This window comes from Vipera ursinii (genome assembly GCF_947247035.1).
Source record: "Vipera ursinii genome assembly, chromosome: 1".
Taxonomy (NCBI): domain Eukaryota; kingdom Metazoa; phylum Chordata; class Lepidosauria; order Squamata; family Viperidae; genus Vipera; species Vipera ursinii.
Genome location: NC_139512.1, coordinates 191443331 through 191465258, shown reverse-complemented (window position 1 = coordinate 191465258; position 21928 = coordinate 191443331). Strand labels below are relative to the sequence as shown.

Genomic DNA, 21928 nt, shown 5'->3' with positions numbered 1-21928 from the left:
GCTAAATATATTGGATAGAATGATACTGCTTAAGAGTAGTCAATTTTTCAGACAGGATTTAATAGGATTTAGTAGAAATTTTATCTCCATATAAATTACAGTGTAACAGGGTGCCCAGGCATGCAAAATTATGATGGGAAATTTAGATAAAAGAACTAAATTCTGGTCCTGCCCAAACTGAAATAGCTCTAAAGGGAGTGGCCAGAGATCAAATGAGAGGAGCTTTACCTATAGCAACATAGTCACGTGTTGATCCTATTCCTACGGAAGTCATCTGAATGCAACAGTGAGTAGCTAGTGAAGCATGTCAGCTTCACCAGTTTGTTACTAATCTGGCAACAAGCCACAGTGAAAGTGCTCTGGCTTGCTTCCTGAAGGGACAAACACTACTTGAATATCAGAACAGTTAAGAAGTGCCTCAAATGTTGATCAGTTATAAGGTGACAGCAGTGTCATCATGACACAGCATGATTATTATTATTATTATTTATTGGATTTATATACCGCCCTTCTCCCGAAGGACTCGGGGCAGTGTACAGGGCAATTAAAACACAATATACAATATACACTATACAAAGTTAATATAAATTAAATTAAATTAGCCCTAATAAGTAAAACACATTCTAAAAGTTTAAAAATTAAAAAATTTAAAATCTCAAACCCTCAGTCCAGGCCGGCCAGCTCAAATAACCAAGTTTTCAGGTCGTGGCGAAAGGAGCGAAGGTCGGGAGCCATCCGGAGCTCAACAGGGAGTTGGTTCCATAGGGCAGGTGCCCCCACAGAGAATGCTCTCCCCCTGGGGGCCGCCAGTCGGCATTCCCTGACCGACGGCACCCTGAGGAGGCCCTCTCTGTGGGAGCACACAGGACGATGGGAGGTTGACGCTGGCAGAAGTTGCTTCCATAAATAATCTGGACCCATGCCATTTAGGGCTTTATAGGTCATCACAAGCACCTTGAATCTCACCCGGAAGACACCTGGAAGCCAATGCAGCTCACGGAGCAGAGGTGTTACATGGGAGTATCGGGAGACCCCCATCACAACTTGCGCGGCCGCATTCTGCACCAGTTGGAGCCTCCTAGTGGACTTCAAGGGCAGCCCCATGTAGAGAGCATTGCAGTAGTCAATCTGAGAGGTCACGAGCGCATGAGTGACTGTACGTAGGGCATCTCGGTCCAAATAGGGCCGATTATATGATTGTTAGGCACAAATGGGAAAACGATTTGGAGAACAATGGGCGATTTATGCTAAAAATGGTGCCAAGTTAATTCAGAATGGTCCAAAGAACACACACACAAATAAGAAAGGAATAGAAAGGACAACTATCATGCATTCTGCATCCTATATCGCTATGATTGGACATAACAGCAAGGAAAAGACATCAAACAGTAGCTGGACAACAGAAAACTAAAAAAAGCAGAAACATCAGCATTTTATATAGATTAAATAAGTACACATTTACCATTATTTTATTTATTGTTACAATTATTAAATTTTAAGTGCATTAAGTTGCTAAAAAATGCTCATATGAGAACGAATTGTAGGAATGACTTTTAGCAGAGATGCTTTACTATGCTAATACAACAATTTTTTAATTTCACAAAGCAATTCTGGAGTTCACTAGCAACAGTTATTATGCATGTAATATAAATTATGTGCTTCAGAATTTCAATTAAGGTTTAGAATCCCTGGGCACCTTGCTTTTTGAGCATCCCTGCAAGTGGGAATGAATCTCAACCACATTTCAATCATTTTAAATACTATTTCAGACAAACTAAAATTAATGGCAACCAAGAACTGAAAGTCAATTCTGAAAATGTAATAAGAGAAGACACTGAATTATTTATTAAAATTCCATGACATTGCTAGCACAATTATCAACAGTATTTTATTTACAGTCAAACTACTATTTAATCTGGCATCTTTATCTCAAACAATTCCTTAGAATTCTGTCCTGATTTCAGTGTAATTTGCTTCAGACAAACGATGTTTTGGCTTTGAATTCTGAAACCTAAAGGTACAATCCTATTGTCCTAGGATGTGGTCATTTAAGAGCCCTACGAAATAATGCAGTTTCCTCACAATCAATTCTCTTTCAGAAGTGTTGGGTTTCAAGTTCCAGAACCTTCAAAGGCTTGGAATTCTGCCATTTGAACTACAGCACATTTGAAGGGGAATTGAGAGATCAAAGAAAATTATGTTATACTTCAGAAGATATGCAGATATAGCAGCATGGATAGGCTTGTACAATATTAAATTTGGCATATTACCACTGCCAGAACACTTGTGTTTTAATTATTTTTATTAATGTGTTTTTACAGAATAAAAACAATACAAATTTAAAAAAAAGGGGAAGGAAGCATAAAAAGTACCGTGTTTTCCAGCGTATAAAACGACTTTTGAACCCATGAAAATCTTCTCAAAAGTTGGGGGGTCGTCTTATACGCCCAGTCATCTTATACGCCGGAAAAAAAACATAAATCAGTCGAGCGTCCCCGTTCTTGCAAAGCAACTTCAAGCCTCCTTAGTCCAGTCCCCCCTCCATCGTGACTCTCCCTTCCCACCCCCAAGAGCCTCTAAGCCCCTTCCCCTCCCCCTTGCAAACGTCAGACCCCGGGAGCGGCAGGAAGCCCCTCCCCCTCACCCAAGCGGCATCTGAGCATAAGCAGAGCGCGCCCTGCTACCCGCTATCTCTCCCGGCAGATGCCCGCATCCGGCCTCGCAACCAGCCACAGAAGCCCGCGCCCGGCTTTCCTTCCCCCCCACCCGCACCCGGTTACCTGTTCCTGGGCCCCGGCCCTAGCCGCGGGCCAGCTCGCCAGCGACCAGGCCGACGGACTCCCGGTCGCCAGACGCTGTGCTTTGGGAGACGCTCCCCAGCGGATTGGGGAGGGAGTGCCCGCCCGCCACCAGGCCGTTCCAAGTTTGGGGAACTTCCAGGGACTTCCGGCGGGCTGGGGAAGAGCGTGCCTGCCAGCCCGTTCCAGGAACTTCCGGGGACTTCCGGTGGGCCTGGCGCCCCTCTCGCCCGCAGACCACGCAGCGGCCCTCACCAGCCGGCCTTGGCATGGCCGCCCCAAGCCCGCCTCTCCAGCGCGTCTTCCGAGCCCACCTGGCTGACCGCCTCCTGGGCGGGGCTTGGCTCCAGACGCGTGGCTGCTCCGTCTGCAAATGTGCTCTCAAATGGGTAGATGGAAGGAAAAGCCCCTTTGGGCTTCAAAAGGGAGGCTTTGCACCATCTACATCAGACGGGGTTGAATCGGGCTTGTGTCGGACACTTGGCAACTGGCATGTAAGTATTTTCTGGCGTATAAGACTTCTTAAAATAAAATCTTCTTAAAAGTCGGGGGTCGTCTTATACACCGGGTCATCTTATACGCCGGAAAATACGGTAAAAGAAAACTGATAATAGAAAAGATTATATATAGAGAAGTGGATTTTAGTCTTCTTTACCATAGTTATAAATTCATTTATATTTTATTCTCTTTCTCATCGTGATTGTGGTTATCACTGCAGCTGCCTTCTTTCCATATTCCACCCATTCTAATCATCAAGCCTATAAATCGTAGGGTTTTTTTTCTGTTTCAGCAAAAAGTCTGATGTAGTTACTGTCTTTTCTCTAATCAAACAAGTCAGTTTTGTAATCTCTGCAAATTCTGTTTTCTTCACCAGCAACAATTCCACTGTGGGTATTTTATTCTTAATACTTGCTCCTGGTATATTGACAAATAGAGTAGTGGTATAGATGGAACAAAGAAAAAGCAAGCTTATGCCAATCAAGCCTTGGCTATCTTAGTATCAACACAAAAGACATCAGGAAATGGATGTAACATCAAAGGCAGTAAAAAGGAAAAGACAAATACAGTACATAATCCTTATCAGTTTTTCCCCATTTACATTAGCAGTCTGGAGTGTATGATTTGACATAACTTAGTATTCAAGATGATTCTCAAACTTGATCCTTCAAGCTACATTTTCCTTAAAAACAAATAGAACAATATGAGCTTTGCTCATTTTTCTGTGTTGCTTCTATTTTCAGTCTATCAGTACTCATCCAATCCACTAGTAATATAGTCAAGGAGTTCAGACAGTCCTGATAAAGGAATGGTTTTCTCTGAAAGGCCATTGAAAGATCATTGAGAGAAAGTAAACAATTAATTCCTGGGAAAGCAGACTTGAAATAACCCTGACTTGATTTTGTTTGGCATAAGACGAGGCAGAGAGAAGTTCTGGCAGGCTGACAAGATTCTGTTACTCTTCTCTACAGCCAATAAAGTAGCATTCCTGGTGTAATGTATTGGGCTTGATTGTTAACACCACATGGTAATGGCTGGTAGGCTGCTTGAGCAGGGAGCTAGCTAACGGCTCCCAGCATCTCAGACAACCCGTCTCCAGCGCTGCTATTGGTTGCCTCTAGGGCGGCAATAGTTTGCTTCAAACCTATTGGCCGCCGCCTAGGGGCCAGGATATAAATTGCTGCATCTGCAGCCCTGTTCTCTAGTTCAGATCCTGCAAGCAATAAACCATGATCTTTGCTGAACTCACTCGCCTCATCTTCATTCCTGCGCAACGAACCCAGTACACAACACTGGTGACAAAGGTGGGATCCTGCTTCTCCGTCGGAGCTGAAAGTCACTAGGGGAGAGGCAGCGCACGCCTGGGGGAAAAGCAATTCCCCCCCCTACAGTCGGCTAGCTAAGCCATGCTAGCGACCACGCGCTCAGAGGACCAGTCCCTGAGCAACGGAGAGGCAGGATTCGAAATAAGATTTGGTGCAGGCCTATCAGCAACTACCGGTTGATGAGGCCACGGCCACAGCACAAACAATCGTGACCCACATGAGGGCTTTCAGAGTAAAGCGCTTGCAATTTGGGGTCAGTGTAGACCTGGGCATTTTCCAGGGAATCATGGAACGCACACTCAAAGGCATTCCAGGGGTTTGCCCCTATTTTGACGACATGCTTATTGCCGGAGACTCCACAGAGGTGCTAGCAAGGAAGCTCAGAGCCATACTGCAGAGGCTGCGTGAAGCAGGCCTCAAACTAAAAAAGAGCAAATGCAGTATTGGGGCTCCCTCAACTGAATTTTTGGGGTTTCACATTGATGCTAATGGCATCCACCCATACTCTAGAATAGATTATACTCTACTGTAGTTTGTGTTTATTTATTGTGTGTCACCTACATTTCTCGCAACGATGGGGATAGATTATAAATTGTTCCAATAATTGCTCAAATAAATAAAAAAGCATATCTGAATTATAAATTCAAATTTGAATTATAAATTCAAATAGTAAATTATATTAACAGGCAATCTTTAGCACTGCAAGAGAAAAAAATGGTTTTCAGTGACTTTATTAAGGGTTATTTATTCTGCCAGGTTGACCCATCATCAATATGGGCTAGCAATCATTTTTGGAAGGTAGAAACACACATCACTGTCAGCCATCCCATTTGGCACATTCAACCAAAGAAACTCTCAGCTCTTTTAAATTACCAAGAGTGCAGCTTTATTGCAAGATCCATCTAGATACAACAGAAGCAAAGTCAGTTCTGGGATTTTTCCTGTGAAAACCCCATAGCTTAAACCTCTTTTCCTCCTCAGTTCTTTTATTTTGGGGAAAGACTCTCTGTGTCGCTCAAACATTTCAAAACTTGACTTTGGTGTCTAACGTCTCACCGGCAACAGAAGGCACTCTTGCATTCCGGAGCTTCCCTCCCTCCTTAGGCATTCACCCATCCCCCTTGCTGTTTGGCAAACTGCGAGCGACAGCAGGTGCAACTATGGAGTCCAGTCAAATTCACTCATTCCCCTCCACCCACTATGCCTATGACCTCTGAGTACGTTTCCAGTACTGCTTTCAAAGCAGTTTTACTGCTTCTGTCATCATGAGTATTGTCATCAGGTTGGCCTGCTGCACTTTAATCTCACTGCTACTTAGCTACTTTCTAAACATAGGAGTGGTCCCTGGCCTCAACAGGGTCTACTGCAACCTTTGTCACTGCAAGTATTACTCGCTAGTCTCATGATTAAAACATGTGGACTTTTAGAAAGTGAGAAGTCTGCTATAACAAGGCGTGGGAGTGGACTTTAGTCAGTAAAGACAGGAAAACACAAGAAAGGGACTTTTGTTTTCAATCTGATTGTTGTCCCTGCGTAGATCATATATACATTTGGATGCTTTAAGTGTGTGTGTGTGTGTGTGTGTGTGTGTGTGTGTATTCACACATATATGTCATGTATGTGTCTCACTTTGAGAGAGGGCAACTAAATTTCATTTTTGATATGCGCCATTGTGCCCACAGTAAAAAATGACAATAAAGATTATCTTATCTTATATACATCCATATACACCCGTATAAAAGTACAATATTTATATCCAGTAAAGACAGTAACAAGAAGGAAGGCAATTGTCCATTGCTTTCCTGAACAGAAAAATGGAAGGGGACAGCAGCAGGATGTGGTAGTTTTTGTCTGTATGGGATACCTTGTAAGCATCTCAGTCTAGACAGGATTTTAATAAATCAGTATAGAATCAAGCTGGCATCAGAATAGGACAGAAGCAACTTAAACGTGAAGTACAGACATGCATTAAGATTGATCTCATTAGTAGCAGATTTGTTAGCAATGTGAAATGCCCACCTTTCTGAATGAACAGAATTATATTCTCTTATCAGGATTTAACATATTGCAAGTCTGTTTCCATTTTTTCCACATCAATCTTTGGCTCACTTGTAGCACAGCATGTCAAAAAGCTGAACTCTAAAACATCCCTTTTTCAAATGAAAGCACGACATGAAAGTATAGCCAAGTAATGAAAAGAAAACCCTATTTCCAACAGTAAATATAATTCAAGATTGAATCTGAGTATTAGGAAATGAAATATGGAGCAAATTTCTTTTAAAATACAATGGCATGATCCATTAATATGGATATAAGCATGTCACAGTCAGAATCCAGTAGCACCTGCTTGCTCCTGGCCCAATATTTTGTATAAAACAATTAAAATCTCATATGGAAAATGGTCCTTAGTATGAATGCATTGGACCAGCAGTATTTATTGCTGGTAGGAGACAAAAATGTATCATAGTGGTTAGGAAAAACATTTCCTAATGTTTTCAAGAAAAGATCTGAGATTTTCCTTCCATTTTCACTATTTTCACCTCAGTTTATTTGCATGTTTGAAACCCTAGAGAAATCAGTATCATTTATGACAGCAGGGAGGGGGGAAGAAAATCTAAACAGCAGTTAACATTAACCCCAGTTCAAGATTTTGACATAACAGCATAGTAACTGAAAAAGGTAGGGAAAGCTTCTTCTAATCTCCTTAGTGTAACTGCATCCAAAACATACATGAACCAGAGGTTCGTACATGCAGTGATAAACCACAGTTCAGTGTTACTTTTGCAAGAGATCCTTGAATAGGCAAGAATTATAGTTTGTATTAATTATACTAATGTTAATCATTTTGATTTATGAACTAACAATTTAATATAGCTTATTACTCTATTAATGTCATCCTCTTTCTCTCTGTGCTTCTATGAACAACCACATTTGGATATAAATCATATAAAAAAAAGATTAGTTATCTACATTTTTATGCATTCTCTACTAAGCTTTAATTCCTGTTCTAGGAGCATGTCATGATAGCTTTTGTTGATGAAATTATTTTTTCTTATTGCTTTCTTTTTTACATTATATTATGTTAAGAGCAATTTCAGGCACCAGTTAAACAAAGACTTTTTGAAACTTAAACCCAATAGAAGACTTTATACATTGCACTAAGTCAGGTTTACAGAAGAAGATGCAGTTGACTGCCTTTTATACAATATCCTAAGATAAACTCAAACCTCATTATGGCTTAGCATGGTATATGAATTGAACCTATTATTTTTCCAGACCAGTATGTTATATAATAAAAGTTATACATAATAAAAACTATAATATTATAGGTTAGATTAAAAAAACTCCAAATGGACACTCTGTGTCCTACAGCTATATAATTCACTTGGAAACAATACAGAAGTGGTTCACTGCTTCCAAAAAACATTCCAGAATGTTTTTTTTCCAACTTCTCTGACTAACCTATCATCTTGTGATTACTGACTACTTTCCCATCTAAATACTTCTTAGCCTTTTCTTTCCCTTATCTTCTCAGGGTTTTTTGAGTTCAGCCAACGTCAGTATGTGAGAAAACTATATAAAGAGCAATAATAAAAAAATCTAAGCATTTAGAAAACTAATTGTGATCTTGTATAAGTAAATTACTGATTATATTTTCTGAGAAATTATTTTTGGTATCAATTATACTATCCATTGATTGCTGTTATTGAGAAACTCAGAGGTGCTGATATATTTGAAACACACTTCATTTTCTTTCATTCTTAAATCTACTTGCTCCAGAGGACTGGCTAAGCAAAGGGTTAAAATCCACTTGAATGAGAAAAAAATCACTTTAAATTAATTGGATTACTAAGAACAACTCTAGCTGGTATGTTAAATGTAATTTCTTGCCAATATCTCTGATTGTTATTCTAACAAGCTACTCTAAATATTTCTGAACATGTCTGTATAGAGAAACGGTAAGAAAAAGTTCCACCTTTATTATTATACAACCTGTGGATCACAGGCCAAGAGCATATCCTAATGCTAACATGCAGTACCATGGCAACTTGAAATTTCCTACATCTTTTGAGCATGGAACTTAAAATAAAGCTGTTTCATTTTCTGTTTAATTTTGTGCACATTAGTGGTGAGATTCAGTTTTGGAACTTTTATTGTATTTTGTTTTCTAGGTAAAAAAAAAAATCTAAGGTTTTCAAAGGAGTTGTCCAGCAGGGAAATAGTGAACTGAAATCAGTTTCTTTAAATAACAACAACAACCCCCAGTGAAGCACTATCTTGACATAGTTGTGGGGCTTGTGTACTCTGAGGAAGATGAGAGCTATGCCAGAGGTTCAACCATACTGGACAGGTCTCATCAGAGGACTCAGACAAAGAGTGTCTCTCCCATAAAAATTATGGTGAGACGTAAATTTCAGAAAGCCATACCGGCTTGGATGTCGCCCGGGTTAACAAGGTCTGTGCTAGATTTTGGAGTTCCTGGATATCTGGTGAAAAATGGGTTACAGGACTCAGGACTGTTGGCTGAGCAACCAGGGCCAGCAGCTGCAGAACTACTGGAAGAAAAGGTCTTTACCCGTCGCAAATAGACAGTGATTGAAAACAAAGAAATAATGATATATTATTACAGATCAAGTCCAACAAGAAGAGTATATCTGGGGGGCGGAGCCAACTGTCAGAGCGGGCGGCTGTGTGAACGGAGCTCTCTCCTCGCACAACCTCTCACCCAGTGTTCGCGGGGGCTTTTCGGAGCTTCAGGAGGTCCTGTAGGGACATCCGAAGTTGCAGGCAGCCCGGAGAACCTTCATGAGCGGCAGTTCGTGTTGAAGATCCGGAGAAAGTCTGATGCGAGCGAACCGGGGAGAAGGAGGCCAGTAATGGCCGACATGAAGATCTGACAGAGGGACGGAGCTAGCACGTAAGCAGCGGGACAACGGTAGAGCGGAGCTGACGGAGAGTGTATCCGAATATTAAATAGGAAGCGCTTGTGAAAGAGGTACTGGTTCGAAGTGGGAGCCTCACGGAGAGGGAATAAGCGGCGATAGAAGTCTTGAGGGAGGCGTTTGGCAAAAACAGCAAGGGAAAGAAAGCCGAAGACTATATGACTGTATTCTAGCTGGAAAAAAGCTACAACAAGTCAAAGTCTGAGCTTTGGAGCCTTAGAGACTGAACTCTGGATTGTCGGGCGTGGAAAGCGATCAGCTTGGTCTAGTCTGGTCTATCCTGGTAAATTTTGAATTTGTGAACTTTTGAAACTTTTGAAATTCTACTCTACTTGTCACGGGCGGCCATTTGATATAGCAATTTAGTAACTGGAGGTTTGTTTAGTGGGACACCTACTGGTCTTTGACAGCAGAGGAAGACGGAAAAGGTGCCAATTTCTGCGCCGGAAACGGGGGGGGGGAAAGAAGAAGAACGTGACTTTGATTATATTCATACTATAGAATTTTATTATATAAATTGCTTAGTTGGTAATAAGTATCTGGTGGTAACTGTTTTATATATCTTTTGTCATAGAGTTAAAAGGTTTATATAAGACTCAGGGTATTATACATTGATAAAACGCTGTTAAAATTGGGGAAACATGACAAGTATCTCGGGAGCAACTAAGCCTAGCGCTGGCAAAAAGGCAGCAGCACAGGGACAGGGGATGGCCTCAAGTCCCTCCAATCAGAAATCTATAGAGGATATGCTGCAAAGGGAAAGATCTAACTCGAATTCCTTTAAAGATTTACATGCCCTTTTGCAAAACCTACACGAGGCAATGGCCAAAAACCACGAGGAGATGAAGAGAGAAATAGGCCAAATAAGAAACGACACTGGTGAATTAAAGGGGAAAATCCAAGCGATAGATGATAAATTTGAAGGGATTCAACAGCAATTAGTCAAAAATGAACAAAGACTTCAAGATATGGAAGCTAGAATGGAAAAAGAGGAAAAGAGAGTAGATGATTTAAATGAAACACTCCTTCAGGCTAATAAGGAATTAGAAACAACAGTCATTTTTCTGGAAGCAGAAAAGGCTGCTCATTATCTACGCTTCCAGAACGTTCAAGAAAAAAGAGGGGAAGATCTGTTGGTCATGATGGCAGAACTGATGGCAAAGGCACTCGGTGTAGGGAAGGAGGAAATGCTGGCGGAAATTGATGAAACATACAGGGTCCAAACTAATTATGCGAGAAGGCACAACCTCCCAAAAGAAGTACATGTAAGGTTAGTTAAAAAATCAATTCGGGATGAGCTTCTGCATAGATCTAGAGAGGAACCATTAGAATTTCGGGGCCAACCAATCACCATCCTTAAACAGATACCTAAAAGGATGAGGGATCTGAGACGCGGCTATCAATTCTTAACATCCAAACTAATAAGAGAAAATGTAAACTTTAGATGGCTAACTCCAGAGGGTATTCTTGTTACGTGGCAGGATAGAAGGCATAGACTGGACACGATAGAGAAGGCAGAAGATTTTTACAAACGCCACTTCCATAGCCAAGAGGAAGTAGATTTAGAAGATCAAGATGGAAGGGAGGTAAGAGAAAGAGATACAATACGTGTGGCAATGGATGGGAAGATCTTAGCTACAGAGGATAGAAGGAACAAATCCGGTGAGTTAACAGAGAAACATGGAACTAGAGACAAGGAAGAGAGAGAGCCCCGAATCACGAGATCCACAAAAACCAGAAATAAGTAAGATGAAGGGAGGTGAGTGTAGTATTATGTCTGTGAATATTAATGGATTGAATTCGCCAGTGAAAAGGCGGAAATTTTTTAATAGGCTTATTCACCAACAATTGGATATCGTGGCAATACAAGAAGTCCATATAAAGGAACAACAAAAATATTTGTTAGTACAACCAAGAATAGGGAACCTATTCGTTTCCTTAGACCGACACAAGAAAAAGAGAGGAGTGGCACTATATGTAAACCCAAAATTGACTGCAAAACTAATTTATAACGATAAAGAGGGTAGAATACTGATAGTCGAGGTTATAATAAATCACAGGAAGGTCATGATGGTAGAGATATATGCCCCAAACCATAACCAAGAACAATTTTTCAAAACACTTCACAATAAGATATGTAGCATTGATTATGAGGAGATTTGTTTAATAGGAGATTTTAATGCTATCCTAGATATAAATTTGGATTATATGGGAAAGACGCTTAGGAAAAAGAAGAGAAGAACTCTACCGAGATCTTTTCTTAACTTGGCTGAGGAACTAAATATCCAAGATGTCTGGAGGGAAAGAAATCGTAAGGCTAGACAATATACATATTACTCCAACCGACATAACTCATGGTCTAGAATAGACATGGTGTGGATGACGAAAGAAATTAGTTCAGAAATAGATGAGGTACATATAGCGACAGGTACTTGGGCAGATCACAATCCTATTAAACTTATCTGGAAAGGTTCCAAAAAAATATCCAGATGGACGCTTCAAAGAGCAATTTTAAAAGAAGACGAATTCAAATCTAAGATGGAGAGAGAACTAAGTTTTTTCTTTAAGGAAAATAAAGCTATAGACACCTCAGTACAAAACAATTGGGATACAGCTAAGGCTGTGATGAGAGGGGTAGCGAGGGCATATATGGTATATAAAAATAAGGGGAAAAGACAACAACGGGAAAGATTAGAAGAGGAATATAAGAGCTTAGAAGTTACACTCCAACAAGATCCACAAAAAGAGAATATCAAGCAATCTATGGATCTGATTAAACACAAACTTAACATTCTAGACAAAGAGAAATTGGCACAACAATTGAGAAACACGAAACAAAATTTTTTTTTGAAAATGCAAATAAACCGGGCCGGTGGCTCGCATACAAATTGGGAAAACAAAAGGGGAAAAACTGGATTCACGAACTACGAGATGAGGAAGGGAGAATATTCCACCAGGAGGGAAAAAAAAAAATTATAGCCCAGGAATTTTATGAACGTTTATATAAAGAAGATAGCCAGGCAAGTGTGGAGAAAATGGAGGAATATTTTCAAAGAGCCAAACTACCTAAGGTCACAGAAGATACCAGAAATATGTTAAACGAGGAAATTCGACTATCTGAGGTGATAAAAGCTATTAATGCACAAAAGAATAATAAAGCATCGGGACCCGACGGTCTTCCATCAGAGATTTATAAAGAATTACAAAATATCCTAGCTCAACCCCTAGTGGAGGTATTTAACGCAGTATTAGAAGGCGCAAGGACGCCTAAATCTTGGCTAGAGGCAAACATAACCCTTATTCCGAAAGATAACACAGACCATACATTAATCCAAAATTACAGACCCATATCACTTCTTAACTCGGACTACAAGATATTTACATCAATTATAGCGGAACGATTGAAACGATTTCTGAATGATTTCATACACGCAGATCAAAATGGTTTTCTCGCTAAGAGACACACTAAGCACAACATTAGAATAATATTAGATACATTGGAGTACTATGAATTACATAGCGAACAACAGATGGCATTACTTTTCTTAGACGCCCAAAAGGCATTTGACAATGTTAAATGGTCTTTTTTGTGCCAACAGCTTAGCTTTATGAATATGGGTGAAAAATTTATAAATATAATTAGGGCAATTTATGACAATCAGGAAGCAAAAATAATTATTAATGGGGAAGCATCTAGCAAGTTTCAAATTCAAAAGGGAACACGGCAAGGCTGCCCCTTATCACCGTTGCTGTTTATATTGACTCTTGAAGTATTAACGAGAACTATAAGAAACGACCCAAAGATAAAAGGATTAACCATTAAAAAGGAAACCTTTAAATTGCAAGCTTTCGCGGACGATCTAGTTTTTATTATGGAGGATCCATGTCAGACGGGACCAAAGCTATTGGAAGAATTATCTAAATATGGTGAGGTTGCCGGACTGCGAATAAATAGAAATAAGACCAAGATGATTGTTAAAAATATGACCAATAAACAAAAAGGTAATCTGGCCGAAATCACGGATATAGAAATAGTAAAGAAAATAAAATATTTAGGGATTAACATTACGGCTAGATGCACTTCACTCAAAAAGGATAATTATGATAGTGTAGTGAATCAAATAAAAGGTGACCTGGAAAGATGGGGAAACCTAAAACTCTCATTATTGGGAAGAATCGCTGTCATTAAGATGAATATTCTGCCTAAAATCCTGTTTCTGTTTCAGAATATCCCAATTCAACTCGACTCTAAATTTTTTCGAAATTTGGATAAATTATCACTAAATTTTATTTGGCAGGGGAAAAAACCAAGAATTAAATTGAAATATTTACAAGACACGAAGGAAAATGGGGGTTTTGGATTGCCAGACTGGGAATTATATTACCACGCCGCGGCCCTGAGCTGGATTAGAGAATGGGTAATCTTGAGAAATAGAAGACTATTAACTTTAGAGGGTCACGATTTGCAATATGGCTGGCATGCTTTCCTATGGACGGAGAAACAAGGTCTTTTCTCGCATTTTCAAAGACACCGGATCAGGCAAGCGCTACTCAATACTTGGAAAAAAATTAGATCTCACAATTACACCAAAATACCGGTCTGGCTATCCACCCTTGAAGCGATAGTTTACCCAAATCTGTTTGATTTGGGTAACATAATCTCATACAAGGATATTCTGAATGAGGAGGGGGAATTGAAACTTAGGAATGAACTAGAATTACAAGGTATAAAACTCGATTGGTGGGCCTACTTACAAATCCAATCGAGATTTAGGAAGGATAAAAATGAATGGGGGATATATACCTCTGAAACAGCATTGGACAAAATATTATTGGGACCGGACTCTAAACAAATAAGGAATTTTTATAAATTACTTTTGGGATATAAGCTGTTTGAAGAGCAAGTGAAAGACCCCATGTTGATCTGGGCTAACAATTTAGGACATAACATCGACCTAGATACTTGGCAAACAATTTGGGATAGGAATAAAAGGATAACACTGGCCTCATCGTATAAAGAAAATTTATTTAAAATGTTTTACCGATGGCATCTCCCCCCAGCCCGCTTAGCAAAAATGTACACAACAGTATCTCCCAAATGTTGGAAGTGTTCTGAAGAGATAGGCACATACTTCCACACGTGGTGGTCTTGCAGTAAAACACAAAAATTTTGGAGAATGATTTGGATTTGGCTGAAAGAAATATTGAAACAAGATCTGGAGTTTAGTCCAGAACTTTTCTTGTTGGGAATCACGAAAGAGAAATATCCTAAAGATGTGCTATACTTAACGATCCATATTATCACAGCAGCTAGAATATCATTTGCGCAAAAATGGAAAAAGAATGAGATCCCAGGACAAAAAGAGGTTATTAGGAAAATTTGGGATTGCGCTGAAATGGACAGATTAACTTTGGAATTAAAGAATAAAGATCAATCAGACTATTATAGAATTTGGAACAAATTGTATCTTTGGATGGATAAAAAGAAAGGTCTCTATTAGGTTTTACAGACTAGCTCACTGTTTTAAATATTGTGGTATTTCACCGATTTGTAATCTAAGTGTATTTAAGTGTATTTTTGATGTACATATATACATGTATATATATATATATTTAAACATTGTAGACAAAAAGGTTTGTCAGCTCGCTGGTACTGTGTCCAATGTTTTTAAATAATAAATTTAATAAAAAAAATTAAAAAAAAAAAAAAAGAAGAAGAGTATATCTGAAATGAATGCACTAGTTCTGGAAAAAACAATATCCAGAATCAGAAATAACAGAACAGAGACTAGCAGATCAATGCAGATTTATAATACGAAATAAAGTATTCACAGAAACAGAATTGGATGAACGAACTGCAAAGGTTTACCCAGGGCAAAGAAATCAAAGCCTTGCCAGAAGTAATTCAGAATGTACAGGCAAGCCAGGGGGAGTTGGCAGTGAAAGAATCCAGCAGAGATATACAACTGTTCTCATTTGAAAACCAGGTACCTCTTCCTCAGGAAGAACAAGGCCCTCTAAAGAAATAAAAGCAATGAAACAAAGAATAACTGAGCATCTAGAACAGCACAAAAACAACAGAATAAGGCCGCCTGCATTGAAGCTTGTTCCAAAGAAACAGCTAGCACAAGCATTAAAAGATACAAATACTGCAATATCAAGTATAAGCACCAATTCACTGCAAGAAACAAACCAACTAATGTACAGCACAGCTGTAGTTATAACTGAATACCTGGGATGCAAAATCAACAAAGAAGAAAAACAAACAGTGCACCACAAAAATGGAAGGTTAGACTAGAAAATAAGATCAGCAAGTTAAGATCACAAGCAAGCAAGCTAGAACAGATGAAAGAAAAGAAGCTGAAGAACAAGAAGACCAAAGAATACCTAATCAAGAAATACCACTTAAAAACAAGGAAGGTCAAGGAAGCACTGGAAATAATAAAGCAGCAAATAACAGCTATAGCCAGGAAAATCAGTAGATATGAAGCTCGAATTGCAAATTATAGGCAGAACCTCCAATTTCAATCCAATCAGAAATGTTTCTACCAATCCATCAATGGAGAAACTGCAATGAATCAGTCAGTACCTGACAAGGAAGAAACAGTGTAGTTCAGGAAGTTGATACAAAGAAATACAACAAGGATGTGGCTTGGTTAAAAGAGGTGGATGCAAATAAAACAAATTGAAATGAAAATAACTAGTAATAACAACAAAAATGGTACAAAAAAGAGCAAGGAAGATCAAAAATTGGTCAGCACCAGGTAAAGATGAACTGAATGGGTTTTGGTTGAAACATCTGTTATATGCCCACTCATTGCCAAGCAGTTCAACAATATACTACAAGGAAGAGAAATTGAAAAGTGGCTAACAACTGGGAAAACCTACCTACTAATGAAAAATCCAGTAAAGTGGGAAACACCAGGCAACTACAGGCCAATTACCTGCTCACCAACAACTTTCAAATTGCTAAGTGGTGTGGTAGCTGATGCAGTACAACAGCATCTGGTTGAAAACAATGTCTTTCCACTTGAGCAGAAAGGAAACCGCCCCAATAGCAGAGGAACAAAAGATCAACTCCTAATAGACAAAATGATCTTGGAAAACTGCAAGAAAAGGAAGACCAACCTGAATGTGGCAAGGACTGACTACAAAAAGGAATTTGACTCTCTGCCACATGACTGGATAATCAAATGCCTAGAAATAACAGGAGTCAGTAGAAACATCAGAAAATTTGTGCAAAGATCGATGGCACAATGGAAGACACAGTTGCAGGTCAATGGTGAAAGACTCAAAGAGGTTAATATCAAGAGAGGAATATTTCAAGGAGATTCATTATCACCACTACTATTTGTTATTGCACTGTTTCCTCTGTCAACAATATTGAATAACTCTATCAAACATCAAAAACATCTGCCAGACTATCCCACCTCCTTTACTTGGATGATCTGGAAAAACATAATCTGAAATAGAATCGCTGTTCAGCACTGTCCGTATATATACCAAACAAGGAAAAATAGTGAAAACTGAAGGAATTAAGATGCCCCATGAAAATAACATTAAGAGTCTGGATGAGGAAGATTATTACAAATCCTTGGGTATCCTTCAAGCTGACAACATCAAGCACACTGAAGTCAAGAAAAAGATTAGAGGTGAATACATCAAGAGAGTGAAGAAGATCTTAAAGTCCAAACTCAATGGAGGAAATACCATGAAGGCAATCAACACCTGGGCAATTCCAGTCATTAGATACAGAGCTGAAATAGTGGACTGGACTCAAGCAGAACTAAAAGCAATGGATAGGAAGACCAGAAAAAAATGACAATGAATCATGCCCTTCATCCACGCAGTGACATTAACAGACTCTATTTATCAAGGCAAATAGGTGGGCATAGAATGCAGCAAGTACATCAGATGGTTGAAGAAGAAGAAATGGCTTTGGAAGAATATCTGAAGGACAATGATGAAGATGCACTGAAATTAGTATATCAGGAAAGCTTACTGACTACTGGAGAGACCAAACTGGCCTACAAGAAAGACCAAATGAAGAACAGAATAGAGGCATGGGAAAACAAAGCACTACATGACCAGTACATTAAAAATATAGCTCAAAAAGCAGATAATAACAAGACCTGGCAATGGCTAAGAGCAGGAAAATTGAAGAAAGAGACCGAGGAACTAATTCTGGCTGCACAAGACCAAATGCATACAAAGTCAAAATTGAGAAGACAGCAACAGACAGCAAGTGCCGCCTATGCAAAGAAGCTGAAGAAACAGTGGACCACCTGGTAAGCTGCTGCAAGAAGATTGCACAGACTGACTACAAGCAGTGGCATGATAAAGTAGCAACAATAGTGCATTGGAAGATCTGCAGGAAATATCATTTGCCTGTAAGCAAGAACTGGTGGAATCATAAAATAAAGAAAGTCACAGAAAATGATAAAATTAAACTGCTCTGAATTCAAACACACAAGCACCTGCAACATAACACCCCGGACTTAACAATTGTTGATAAAAAGACAAAAAAGTCTGGATAGTGGACATGGCAGTGCCTGGAGACAGCCGAATAGACGAGAAAAAACTGGAGAAGATAACAAAATACAAAGACCTACAAATAGAAATAGAAAGAATGTGGCAAAGATAAGCAAGGGTAGTACCAATAGTAATAGGCGCCTTGGGTGCAATCCCAAAACAACTGGAGCACCACTTGAACACCATTGACATTGACAAATTCGCCATTAGTTAATTGCAAAAGGTGGCCTTACTAGAAACTGCTTCCATCCTGCAATGATATCTGTAATACCATCAAACATCCACATCTGCCTATCCCAGGTCCTTGGTAAGGACTCGATAGGTGGACAATAATGCCAAATCGTCTGAACATCTGGCTGACTGTGCGATGGATAATAATAATAATAATAATAATAATAATAATAATAATAATAATAATAATAATAATAGAAGTGTACCACAAAAAGCATGTCATTCTCTATTGAGACAGCCAGTATTATTCAAATCTGGCCAGGTATTATTGTTCCCAATTCTGCTATCGTTACATATATGTTTGCAGACATAAGAAGTGATCTTGTAACAAATCTGGGCAATAATAATATGCAAGTATTCTTGAATAATTAGGATGTGCCACTGGTCTAGATCAACCTTGCCACATATTCACTACATTTGCAATTGTAACTTTAAAAAGTCAGGAGTTTCTAACATTTAATTCAAACATGACATGCCATGACTCACCATGGCATATCTATATCTATATCTATATCTATATCTATATCTATATCTATATATCTATATCTATATCTATATCTATATCTATATCTATATCTATATGAGCAATATATCATGGTTATTCATGTGCTATAGTGCTCCTTGCTGATCCCCCTGCATATTTAGAGAAGCAAAGTCAGATGATCCTGGTGACATTTACTGTTCTGGAATGACTCTTGTAATCTGTAAAGTTACAAACATCTCCTTGTGACATTGACTACAGCTTCACTGTTATCCCCGTGAGGAGGTAACTTATGCAATACTATCAAGCAAGCACATGCATTTGTGTCAAAATAAAACTCATGGCGGCCAACAACATTACAGGAAGATGGAAAAGAGCACCTCTTCATGAAAGCTCTGAAGCTCACAGCACCTAGCAAACTCACTTTACACCACAAGTTGTGATGAGGACTATCAGTTAGAGTCTTTGTGAAAAAACCCCAAACAGACATACCCATCAACGTCATCATAATGGCCATCCACTATACGGTTTTCTTAGAAGAATCTCTTTTTGCACTGTGTCTACATCTTGGTTTCAAAGAATCAGAACTAGGACACCACCAATCACACCTTTCTTACAATAATAAAATACCGGAATGAATTGAAATGGTGCCATTAAAATAGGATAAGCCACTGTCTACAAAGTGATACCTGTAGATTATTTGGCAATAGTTGGCTACTCAACTGACTAAATTTAGCTACCCTAAGATTGCCCATCAATAAGGCAAGGGAGACAGAGAATCACTTTCAACCAACGTTTTCTAAGATTGCCATTGTTTAGCAAAATATTTTGTTGACTGATCTATTCTCTCTAAGGATAAATATTTAGGGTGATACACCAATGCCAGCAGCATAACCAAGACAACATTTTATCCAATTCCGCAATCAAGCCTGCTACTTACTTAAGGCCTACCTAATTTTCCTTAAAAGAGTGGGAGGATTGGACATCAGCAGAACAGAGGGGCAGAAGGAGCTTGTCTGGTCTCTTGATCAATAGCTCCAAAGCCCTAAATCAGGGGTCTTCAAACTTGGCCCTTTTATGACTTGTGGACTTCAACTCCCAGAATTCCTCAGCCAAGCATGCTAGCTGAGGAATTCTGGGAGTTGAAGTCCACAAGTCATAAAAAGGCCAAGTTTGAAGACCCCTGCCCTAAATGCTGCCATGGATAATTCTAGAAATAGTGGCATTGGGAATTTTGTTCTTAGGGGTAATACAATTTCTCAAGGAGCAGAGCATCTGCACCGTCCCTGCAATGGATTCTACAATAGTAAAATGCTCGTGTTTAACATGCAGTGGGGGAGTGTTTGCATTATTCTTGTAGGTTACAAAGTAATTTTATTTAGATTCGATTCTGATTTCACCAGCTTTTGTTCATGTATGATTGGAAATGATACATTTTGCACCTTCTCATATTCCAAATGAGTTCATTTTTGCCCTCATTTGCATTTTCTCCCTTCCTCTCCAGCATGCTTGGAGGGCAGCATGCCATATACCATCCTTACTGTTTTGCATTGTTGTTACTATTTTTATGTGAAGATGGTTAAAATACCATGAAGTCTGCACTTCCAGCAAGGTTCCCTATTGTCCTTTTTAATTATGGCTACTGAGAGATAAAGTTCACAATGTCTGAAAGACCACAGGCTTTCTATCTCTCTCTCACACACATACCCTACATGGTTATCCTTCTCTGACAGATGGGATTTTTGATTACCCAATGACTGCAAATATAGGTGATAATGGCTTGCACATGTAAACAAGTAATTGGAAATATACTGCTAAAAAAATCTTTCACTTTGCCTCATTTGGCATCTTTATATGAGTGGATAGTCCACATAATTAACTGCTGCTAGTCACATTTTGAATAAAATCAGATTATATACACGCAAGTATGAGCTCGTTCCAAATGTCACGTTGCTTTCTGTGCTAATAGATTTTTGACTGCACACATAAAGGTTTTCCCCAACATCCTGCACGCTACAAGGCTTCTTGTGTGCCTCAGGGTCTGCTTTCCTTCCTCAAAGTAAATTCAGAGAGGAAACCACTGTGGCTGGCTTGGCATTTGATTGAGGAGATGGCTCTGGAGCAACAAAGACTAAAGCCAACAGCAGGAGGGAAAGCAAACAAGAAAGGGGAGGGAAAAAGGAAAAAATTCTGCACTAAAACACAATGGTACTCTGGACACTGTGAATGTCTGCAGCTGACTAGAGAAAGTCTCACCTACCTTGACAAAGAGTTCAATTTCAGGGTCTTTTCCTTCTCCATTGGCAGGAGACGAGTCGCTCATTTCTGATCGCCCCAGGCAAGGAGCTGTTATCCTTGCTCTGTAAAGGGTCCAGGGCCAACACAGCTTCGCCTTTTACCCACAGGACTTGGGAGGCTCCCTGCTCCTTCTCTACACAAGCCCTTTGCTCCTCCTGCTGCTTTTGAAACTTCCACTAACTCAGACAATAATTTTCCTAATTATGAAACTGTAAACAAAATAAACCAGAAAGGACAAGAAAGGCAAAGCAGGAGAAGCTTACACTGGTGTTCAGAGCAACAAGTGCTACAGTGCTGTGTTGTGTTTCTGAGTGCTCATCTGTCAGAGCTCTGGCTCATGCTGCCAGCCCAAAATAGCCAAGTGCAAGAGAGGAGGGTGGGGTTAATGCACAGCCCGTGGTACCTCAGAACAAACCATTTCTTTTAATCCCATTCTGTCAAAATAGTTCTTTCTTGCACTCCCCTTTCCAGCATTCTCGTATGCAGTACTTTTGAAAAAACAGTATGAGAGCCTTCCCCAAGTCTTCATTTACTCTCCAAACACATTTGGTTGAGGTAAACACAGCTTGATTGCTCTGATCGTTGCAAACGCAGAACATTTTCCTGGCACAGAAAGCAAAAAGCCAAAGGCTCAGTCACTCACTCGCTCACCAAAGGGTGCTAATTGAATCCTGGTATCAAAGAAAACTTGTGTAAAATCCAAATATCAAACTGGGCAGTAGGGAATGGAAGACAATGTGACTGTGAGAAAGGAAGGTAAGCAATTACACTCTGTGTTCACAACAATCAGAGATGAGAAATAAGACACCCTCATGTGGCCAC

The 21928-nt window shown here is 39.5% G+C and overlaps 1 protein-coding gene across 1 annotated transcript in view; it reads right to left on the bottom strand.

Annotated features, from left to right (window-relative positions):
- Window positions 1–21396, bottom strand: part of CLIC5 (chloride intracellular channel 5) — a 59882-nt gene extending 38486 nt beyond the window's left edge. The window contains exon 1 of the mRNA XM_083349209.1: window positions 21069–21396. Coding sequence (XP_083205335.1) covers window positions 21069–21131 — 63 coding nt within the window. The 5' untranslated portion in view covers window positions 21132–21396. The remainder of the gene's footprint in view (window positions 1–21068) is intronic.
- Between the last annotated feature and the right edge of the window lie 532 nt (window positions 21397–21928).